The following is an 11,185-nucleotide window of genomic DNA, read 5'->3' on the forward strand; positions in this document are numbered from 1 at the left end:
ATCCTTCCGAGGTGGAAGAAGGGGTGACGTAGGAGATTGAGCTCCGAACATCCAAGAAACACATCTACGTTTACTTACATTATTGCACTGCATCATTCCATAAACATCATATAGAATATTGAGAGCTATTTCCGCACTACCTTTAGTTGCTCTTACATTTCTAGCAGGCTAAAAGAAAACCGGTCGAGTGAACTAACATTTACTCAACCATATTGCATTAGTTTTTAAAGATTATCAATTGTGTGTATTCACCCCCCCTCTACACACGATATCGATCCCCAACAAGTGGTATCTGAGAGGGTTTTTCTTTTTAGCTACTGATAATCATCATGACTTCTTTAAATAAAATTCCTATGTTCTCTAAAGAATACTATGATGACTGAAAAATTCGTATGCAGGCACACCTTTCTGCTCGAGATGATGATATGTGGTACGTTATCACTGACGGACCCATGAAGATTCTTAAAGTCAACACTACTGTAGCCATAACGGGAGGAGAACCGCAGATGGTCGAGAAACCCAGAATGGAGTGGACTACTGAGGATAAAAAGAAAGCAAATCTTGATAATGTAGCCAAAGATATACTGTACAAGACGCTGGACAAAAATATGTTTAGCAAAATCAAGACATGCTCAACCGCCAAAGAAATTTGGGAGAAGCTCACTCAGCTATGTGAAGGGAACGACCAAACCAAAAAAAACAAACTCAGTGTAGCAATACAGATGTTTGACAACGCCAAAATGAAACCAGGAGAAACAATGACTGAGTTTGACGAAAGATTCAGCACTATTATTTGTGAACTAATTGCTCTTGGAAAGACATATACTAACTGAGAAATTGCTTTGAAGGTTATGCGAGCACTACCCAGAGAATGGGATGTCAAGACCATAGCCATGAGGGAATCAAAAGATCTGAACAAGCTAGAGCTTCATGATCTATTTGCAGATCTCAAAGCATATGAGTTTGAGCTTGGAATTCGAACAGAGGAAGAACCATCAACCTCAAACCCAACCAAGGCGCTAACTACGACTATCCTATCTCAACCGATCGAGGATACGACAAAGAAGACAACTGAACAAATGAGTGGAGAAGCCATGTCTCTCTTCATCAAAAGGTTTGGAAAGTTTATGCGTAATAATAAAAAGTTTAAACCATAATACAAACAAGACCATACCGAGGATGGTCCCGCATGCTTTAACTGTGGCAAGCAAGGCCATTTTATTGCAGATTGCACTAAATCTAAGAATGAAGAAAGAAAGAAGCATTATGAGAAGAAGAAAGGCAAAGAAGGAAAAAGAACATATCGAAAGAATAAGGAGCAAAAGGCACTAGTTGCAGACGAAGGGAAAAGCAAATGGGCTGATTCAGAATCTGACTCAACCGATACAGACAGCTCATCCGAAGAAAGCGAGGGAGAGCAAGTTCAATGTCTTATGGCCAACTCCGTACATGAAGAAGACGACAATGATGTATTTGACTTCAACTCATCTGACTTTACACAAGAAGAACTCATTCAAGCATTGAATGAGATGGTCACTGAGTATAAGAAGCTTTCCATGTCATTCGATGAAGCAAAAACAGAAAAAGCATGTCTTATTGATAAATCAAGGGAATCTAGCTTTTTAAAGCAAAAATAACTTGATGGTCTAAAGACTAAGCTAAATCTGTTGGCCATCGAGAATGATAGCATGAAACGAGCTTTCCAAGCTACTTTATTTGAGAATAAAAATTTGCTCAAAAAAAGCAATACTTGGAATAAAGCTTCGGTCTCGCTAGATAAAATACATGAGAACCAGAAACAAGAAGGTGATAAAACCGGTCTTGGATATGGATCAAATGAATGTATTGGCTCAGGAGAAAATACTCAATCGTGTTCTAGTGAGAACAATCCCAATGTAATGAGATTTGTTCGATCTAGCACGGTATATGAACACGCTGAACCAGATGTAAATGTTAAACAGTCAATTCGCTATGAAAGGAGTAAGCATGAAGGACTAGGATATGTGAAACCTAAGATCCCAAGGAAAGAGGAGACATGGAATAGAACAAGATTGAATGAACAAAGAATGGAAAACCAAACTAAGTTCAAACAGTCAAGTTTCGAACCTAGTCAACTCAAGTACAGGAATCATCGGGTGACCCATAACCAACACTTCAACTGCAAGCCTGTTCAAAAACGATATAGACTGAATAACACAGATCAGAAGTTCAAACAGTACACTGCAAAGCATAGAACACACACAAATTCACATCGTGCACCTCGACTGACTCACTTCGTAAGCACTCACACGGGTAAAACCGTTAGTAATTCAGGTGTGGGTTCCAAAAGGTCTAATACAATTCGGACCCAAATAGATAAGGGTACCATGGTTGTGCATTCTTCTTACAGGTACTATCAGTAAAATCAGCAGAGAAGAATAGTGCAACAGAAAAGTCATCGTGGTATCTTGATAGAGGATGCTCCAGACACATGACTGGAAACAAAGATTTATTATCCGACATCACACATTTTAAAGGGCCTAAAATTATATTTGGTGATAACTCAAAGGGTAAGACCGTGGGTAAGGGTAAGATTACCCATGGTAACTTCATCATTAATGACGTATTGCTTGTTGATAACTTATGTTATAATTTGATCAGCATCAGTCAACTATGTGACAATGGTTATATTGTTGAATTCCTTAAAAATGCATGCTTAATCAAATCTAGCAATGGCGATATTATGCTAACCGGACTAAGAGAACAAAACACGTATAGGCTAAATTGGCAAAGTAAACAACCAATAGTTCCTACCTGTTTTGTTGCTCAAAATGATAAACAGTGGTTATGGCATAAACGGCTCAATCACTTGAACTTTAAGTCCATAAAACATCTGAGTAAACATGGATTGGTTTCTGGCTTGCCTAAAGGAGATTTTACAATAGATAAAGTTTGTTCCGCATGTCAGCAGGGCAAACAGGTGAGAGCCTCGTTCAAAAGCAAAGGATGCTCATCCTCTTCCAAATTCTTGAATTTGTTACATATGGATCTTTTTGGTCCTATACCGATCAAGATTTTAGGGGGAATGAGATATACCTTAGTGATTGTGGATGATTATTCTCGATTTACTTGGGCAATCTTCTTATCATCCAAATATCAAACTGCTGCTCACCTGATAAAAATCTTCAAACGTATGCAGAATGAGAAACATACTGGGATAGACAGGATCAGGAGTGATAGAGGCACTGAATTCCTAAAAAAAACCGTTGAATCCTATCTAGAGGACCAAGGAATCAAGCATGAACTATCTGCTGCTCGGACCCCACATCAAAATGGAGTTGCTGAGCAAAGAAACCGAACTCTTAAGGAAGCAGCTAGAACCATGATTGCTGATTCTAATGTCTCTCAAAGACTCTGGGCAGAAGCTATCAACACAACTTGTTACACTCAGAACAGATCCCTGATTAACAAAAGGCACAACAAAACACCGTATGAGATCTGGAATGGCACAAAACCTGATGTATCATATTTTAAAGTATTTGGTCGTGTATGCTACATTCATAATAATGGAAAACATCACCTGACAGCTTTTGATGCAAAAGCAGATGAAGGCATATTCGTTGGATTTTCCTCAGTCAGCCGAGCTTATAGAGTGATAAACAAAATATCACTGACTATAGAGGAATCCATCCATGTTATATTTGATGAAACTGTTATATGTGCAGAAAAGTCTCAAACTAACATTCAAGAATTAGCCAACCGGCTAAAATCAACCATTCTACAGGATGACAGTGATAGTGATGACTCTCCTGACATAAGAAATGATCAAGAAGAAGAGATTATCCAACCTAATGAAGGAGAAGTAGATCACATCAATGATGAACATATAATCAAAGAGGGAGCTACTGATCCAATCAACGCAATCGACGGTGTAGAAGACGATCAAATAGAAGCAGATCCTCTCGGACCAAATCTTCGGTGGAGTAAAAATCACCCACATGATCTGGTCATCGGTAACCCTATTGCACCTATTCGTACTCGTAATCAACTGATTAATGAGCTATTGCATGCAGCGTTTATTTCACAGCTAGGCCCAAACACATAGATGAAGCTTTACAGGATGCTAGCTGGATAGAAGCAATGCAAGAAGAACTAAATCAGTTCACTAGAAACAATGTGTGGAATCTAGTTCCTCGACCGACAAATCAAAATATCATAGGCACCCGATGGGTGTTCGCAACAAATTGAATGAGGATGGGACAGTGGTGAGAAATAAAGCCAGATTGGTTGCTCAAGGATTCAGACAAGAGGATGGCATTGACTTCGACGAATCATTCGCTCCAGTAGCAAGACTTGAGGCTATCAGAATATTCATTGCCTATGCTGCTTACAAAAACTTCAAAGTATATCAAATGGATGTCAAGTCAGCTTTTCTCAATGGTCTACTTCAAGAATTAGTATATGTTGAACAACCACCAGGTTTTATCAACTCTGTAAATCCTCAATACGTTTTTAAGCTTGATAAAACTCTATGGCTTAAAACAAGCACCGCGTGCATGGTATGATACGTTATCTAAATTTCTATTAGATCATGCCTTTACTATAGGAACGGTCGATAAGACTCTTTTTAAGTTTATTAAAGGTGATCACATATTACTTGTTCAAATATATGTAGATGATATCATATTCGGATCAACTAATCCTTCTCTATGCGAGAAATTTTCTAAGATGATGTAGGAACAGTTTGAAATGAGTATGATGGGAGAATTAAATTTCTTCCTCGAACTACAAGTCAAGCAGCTGGATAATGGCATCTTTATTAATCAAGCTAAGTACACCAAAGAACTTATCAAGAAGTTCGGTATGGAGAATTGCTCTGCAATCTCTACTCCTATGAGTGCTTCGATTAAACTTGACAAAGATGAAGCAGGAGCATCAGTTGAGGTAACCATGTATCGAGGTCTAATCGGCTCACTACTTTATCTTACAGCCAGTAGACCAGATATTATGTTTGATGTATGTCTGTGTGCAAGATTTCAAGCAGCACCTAAGCAATCGCATTACATTGCAGCCAAAAGGATCATTAAATATCTCAAAGGCACTACAAATGTGGGTCTTTGTTACTCCAAAGATTCAGAATTTAACCTTGTAGGTTATTCAGATGCAGATTATGCAGGTTGCAAGATTGACAGAAAGAGTACTAGTGGATCGTGTCAATTTTTGGGAGATCGACTTATTTCATGGTTCAGTAAGAAGCAAACATCAATTGCCACCTCTACTGCTGAAGCAGAATATCTTGCAGCTGGTAGCTGCTGTGCTCAAATATTATGGATACAACAACAGCTTAGGGACTATGGAATTAAGTCAAGTGAAGCTCCTATATTCTGTGACAGCACGAGTGCTATTGCAATCACTCAAAATCCAGTGATGCATTCCAGAACCAAGCACATTGATGTACGACATCACTTTATTCGAGAACATGTACTCAAGAAGGAGATTCAAATGATCTATGTATCTACTGACCAGCAGGCAACAGATATCTTCACCAAGCCACTACCGGACGCTAAGTTTTCATATTTTCGCAATATTCTTGGTTTAATTGATTTAAATTAAGACAAGCATGAATTTAGGGGGAATAACTGTTTATTTTATTTAAACTTGCATTACATAGAGTGCTCAACCCTAACCCCTATTTAGACTGAAGTCAACATGAGCCGCAGAAATTCTGCTTCTCATCTCGTGACTCCATTCTATCATCCAGACGGAGAGCGAGCCCTGACCATTGCAGATGTCATCTTCAAACCAAATGTTTTGCATCTCGTCTCTCTCCGCCAACAACATCATGAGTCGAACAGCATATGGCCTCAGCACTTCACTAGTGCTCTGGGTTCGCAAGCAACGTTTGCACCACATCAACCCTGCAGCTAGGCCTGGACTAAGAGGAACTACTCCTGAACGATATCGACGGCGAATGGCTTCCATCATATGCCACACGCCCATGCCTCTCTCAACAACTCTGCTTCTATAAATGGATTTTCGTCTCTCATAATCGGACTCATCCATCTCTGTTGTGTGATATTTGCGTTTATACTGACCAAGCTTTGATTCATTTACTTACTTGTTTCGCAGTACTTATAGGAAAAGAATACAGATGGCCAAAGGTCATAAATGTCAACAGTCACCTACTGACCTATTTTTGAGAAAATCCAGAAGAGATATTGGCTCAGACGTTTGATAAGCTTACAGTATCGATATTTGTGCACTCTTACTTTTACTTAAAGCTTAAAATAGTTATTATGTGCAACAATACTTTATCATTATGAATATCTGCTTTCTCGTTTATTGTGAGATATGATGTTACTTTACTGTTTGTTAATGACTGACTCACCAATTCAAGACAGCAAAAATGTGCAAAAATACTTTGTTCATTTCAAAACAAGAGGGAGAAGAAGGACATATTACAAAAGAGTCCTAAAGGCTTCAAGAGCCCTACCGATCTTTTTCTCCACCTCAAACTTCCAAGAGAGCATGAAGAACGTAAGCTCCCTGGTAGGAGAGCAAACGTAACGAAGATCATTCGACTGGATGAACTCTAGTCCTTCCAGCTCTTTGTAGAGCAAGAGGAGCCACAGACCCTCTGAACTAAAGATCAACATCGGGTCCAACGTTCCAAGTTTATCTTCATACCGCTGCATAAGGGCAACATAGTCTCATTCAGAGACATAAGGATGAACAGTCGAGAGAACTAGACGCAGCTCTTCAATCACCTCCATCTCTTCAACAATCTAGGAGAATATAGCGTCTTCGTACTCTCGAACCCTTGCTCGAGTCAAGGCCACATCAAACGCCTCTACCAAATCAACAATCGGGCCTGTCATATTGATTTCTTATTTAGAGACTAATTTCTTATGTTTTCCACAACTAATCTTATCAATTCATATTTATAGGTATAAAAATAAGGTGGAACGTCGGGTGATATCAATCGTCTACTGAAATGATCAGGAATCGAATCATTACTCTGCAAACCGACGACGTGTTTCAGACTCTACATATCCTGATGTCAGACGTCCAAAAGAATGATTACAGTCATTGGAACTCACATCCAACCGCCTTATCTAAAATATATTATATTATATTATAATATATTATATTCATTTTGATTACCGCGCATAGTTTTCTCTCTCCATTTTTCAAAATTCAAAACTTAGATGACATGGCATCACATTAACCGATCCTTCCGCGTTTCTTTCTAACCCATCTTGCAGGGCGAACTCACTCTCACGTCTTACTTCTGCATTCTTCACACTTTACTGACCAAATCCCTTGTTTGCAGAAAACTTCAAAACAAAATGTGTATCCAAAAAACGTGCTTGGCTATAAATTTCGATGAAATTCATTCTCTCAAGAACGCCGAAATTTCAGCCATGTTCAACATGATTGAAGCCTCAGGACTACGCAAGTTTCTTAGCTCTGGATCGATTGTCAACTATGATCTAGTCAAGGAATTCTTTGAATCCGCCCAACTACATAATGGAAGCATCGTATGTATCATCAAAGGACAAAATATCGAATTCAATCAACGCTTTTTTGGCGATACCTTCAACTTGCCCACAACTGGTTTGATGAAATGCGCAGACCTACTTGATGGAAATGCAACTCAATGGGCAGCTCAATTCACACTTGATGGCTCACCTATCAACGTAAATGGCCTCAAACAAAGCCTGAAGCCAGCATACAGACTATTGGCCAACATAGTTGCAAAGACTCTTTTAGCCAAAGCTGGATCCTACGACAAGATCACTCTGGAAAAACTTTAGTATATGGCCTCCATTGTCTCTCAGTTGAACTTTAACTGGTCTTCAATACTATATTCCAGGTTATGTGAGATGATCAGAGGCAAAGGACAATCGGAAGGATTTGCACTGCAGATATGTTATCTACTTGCAGAGCAAGGGGTTGACTCTTCGGACTATGAAGTCCTACATGCAGCCAAATGGTTAAATGCTGTCACAATTCCTCTATTCTTGAACAAGAATCAGGTAACTTCTGACCAGCTCAGGACTATCAAACTAGAAATTGGGGCATAGCAACAAACTGCCAAAAGCACTGCAGTTCCTCAACTCAAGCGTACTCGACCGATCAGGAAATCTATTCACGTGGACTCTGATCTGGAGGATGAGGTTAGTGACAATACTCCCATAGTTCAAGTATTTGCTCACTCCTCTCCATCTCAACAAGCAACAATGGCTCACAAGCCATCTCAACCGAAACCCAAGAGGATCAAGTTGCTATCCACAGTTCACACCCCAACATCTGAACTGACCACTGCAACCACTACACTTTCAACATTCGAAACATTATCTACTAACCCAATCCAAGTTCACCAAACAAAATCTGAACCCATTTTCAGCACCGTTGTTACAACCGTACCCATTTCCTCGACCTCACGAACCCCATCAGCTGATATTGATACCCGTCATCAGTTAGCAAATCTTGAGAACACAAGAACTGGTTGAGAAAACTCAAGTTCCTCCAAAAGGAATCACTTTCAAGGAACCCTCGGTTTCTGCGCTGACAACATCCACAACCGACCCTCAAGGCAAAGGAAAAGCACCTCTTATCCCTCCTCAAAAAGGTCACTCAATAGGGAAAACAGAGACTCTCATCATTATCTTCAACATTCTCTGGGCTGTGCGAGTTAGATTACAAGAATTTCATGAGTGGATGCACTATCGTTTGACTGCTTCATATTCTCAGATCCTACTTCAGAATAAGTTGGAATATCTTTCCAAATTAGAAGACAAGATGTTCATTCTCATTGCCTCATCAAATCTTGAAACGGCTCTGGGCAGATACAAGTTAGTGGACGTTCAGCTCCGTGATAGTCTCGCCCGACATATTCTTGCCAAAAGGGAAGAGAACTATCAGCTGATGAGCAAAACTGCCAAAGACGACACTGAAGTTATCTTACGCCTTAAGCAGTCAGTCGATGTCACTGGCACTTTCTTACGAGAATATCGGCTCAAGTATTCCATTCCACTGCCGGATGATGAATACACTCAAGCGTATAAAAGCAAAGTTCAAGCCATGTTTCCTCTTCTCGACTCTCATGAAAATTCGGATGAATCCGACTTCGTATTTTCAGCAGAGGAACAGGAATTTATCGCAGCACAAGACGAGTGTCCCCTGTCATATTTCCCGTTTGCCTCCTCATCAGCTGCTGAATCTACTTCAAGTGCCGATCTAGTCACAAACCCTCAATTGATTGCACCAATCACAACAGTTGCTGGTGAAACTCTACCTGAGATCCCTCTCACCACAGTCTCAGATGTTATGCAATCAATCTTCGATGATGAACAACCAATATTTCCTCTCCTGGAAATTCATTCTGAGGACTCGTCTCAACTGACAACTAACGACTCGCAGCCAGCCAGTCCAATTCCTCAATCAGCTCAAGTCATTGGATTCACTGAACATACATCGGTCGAGACACCCACAGTTTTGCATCCCAAAGCTCAAATTGCAACACTTGCTTCAACTTCCATTCCGGACTACGAACAAGTGAACAACGCTCTAGAATGAAACATAGAAGACCTTCGAACAACAACACATCTACTTAGCAATCGCATACAAGGCCAAGATGCTAGCATCGACAACACAAGGTCAGCTATTATTCTCGCCTTAAAATTCTATCTTTTGAACTCGGTAGATGCGTCACTGAACTGAAAAATTACAAAATAACGCAATCTTCGAGCTATGGATACTGTTGCCAAATAGGTATCTCAAACTGTTCGTCGCACAAATGAGCATACTTCAACGCAAATCTCAGTTCTTCAAGCTGACTTAACTGCTCATATCGACTCCCGTATTGACTCTTTTCAAACCACTGTCGGTGCCCAACTCGGAGAGATCATCTCTCATCTCACCAGTGGTGATGTCAAAAAGGGGGAAATATTCAGAAAATCAGTTGACACCTCTCAACAGAAAATGCAAAGGAAGTAAGGTAAATCTTTATTTTTGTTTGCACAATGTAGGTGTAATAGGTTTTCTTTAGAAGCTTGTAACATTAATTGTTCAATGCAATTCATCCTTGCAATGAATTCATTTCGTCTTTTATCTTTTTTAAATGATTTTTGGGGCCTAGGTTTTGTCATCACCAAAAAGGGGGAAATTGTTGAATCCTAACTTTTGGTGATAACAAAGAAATACTCTGTTGTTTAGTCGGCCGCCATTTATTTTGTATAAGCAACTGTATGTCAACCGAAGAATGTACATGTCTACCGACGTATGTCAACCGAAGAATGTACATGTCTACCGACGCATGTCAACCAAAGAATGTACATGTCTACCGACGTATGAAACCGACATCAGTTAAAGCTTCTTAACCAACGGATATTGCAAAGCAACTCTATGTCAACCGACTGAGAACACTTCAACCGACTGAGAACACTTCAGCCGACTGAGACGTCTACCGAAATTCAAATAAAGCTACGAGCTACATTTCGAAGTCACAGCTTCCCAGAACTCAGAAAGTGACAAGAAAACTGAAAAGCAAAAGGAAGAAGCATTTAAAGACCTGTCTGATAAAGTGAGAAAGCCTTAAATAGCATTTAATGTGAGCAACACATTGAATTGACAATTAAAGGCGCCTCCAGTACGAAATATTCAGAAAATCTTATCAGCAGATCTTCCCTACCGTTGGACAAGATAAGAAAGACGTTGAATAAAAAGGCTATATATATCGAAGCCTCTCTAGACAGAAAATAAGGAACAGACAGCAGAATACAACACTACCAACGATTATAAGAATCTGTCTATCTGAGCTCTCGACTCTCTATTGAATACTCAACCGCTCAATAAGAAAACCCTTCGCAAATAGCCTCATCTGATCTTCGAAGAGATCTTCTCAAGGGTTACTCAAATCCAGATATCGTTTGAAGAACGCTAACTGTTTCAAGTATTTGAGAAGTCTTAAGTCCTCGAGAGACTAAGACAAAGCATCATCATCTGAAGAAAAGTTTGATAAGAGCTTTAAATCTTATCACTGTAAATCTAGGAGTTCCTCTTTAGGCATTGGATAAGTCCTAACTTGGATCGGGTGTATTGCAAGACGTTGTAATAACCAAAGTCTTCTAGTGAATCCTTCCGAGGTGGAAGAAGGGGTGACGTAGGAGATTGAGCTCCGAACATCCAAGAAACACATCTA

General features: G+C 39.7%; 1 protein-coding gene across 1 annotated transcript; it reads left to right on the plus strand.

Moving 5' to 3' along the window:
* The first annotated feature begins 452 nt into the window (after positions 1 to 452).
* On the plus strand, positions 453 to 833 carry LOC140862852 (uncharacterized). Its single transcript, XM_073265889.1, has one exon. The coding sequence runs from the start codon at positions 453 to 455 to the stop codon at positions 831 to 833; it is 381 nt and encodes a 126-aa protein (XP_073121990.1).
* Positions 834 to 11,185: the final 10,352 nt, after the last annotated feature.

The sequence above is a fragment of the Henckelia pumila genome, chromosome 4 (assembly GCF_033568475.1).
Source record: "Henckelia pumila isolate YLH828 chromosome 4, ASM3356847v2, whole genome shotgun sequence".
Lineage (NCBI taxonomy): Eukaryota > Viridiplantae > Streptophyta > Magnoliopsida > Lamiales > Gesneriaceae > Henckelia > Henckelia pumila.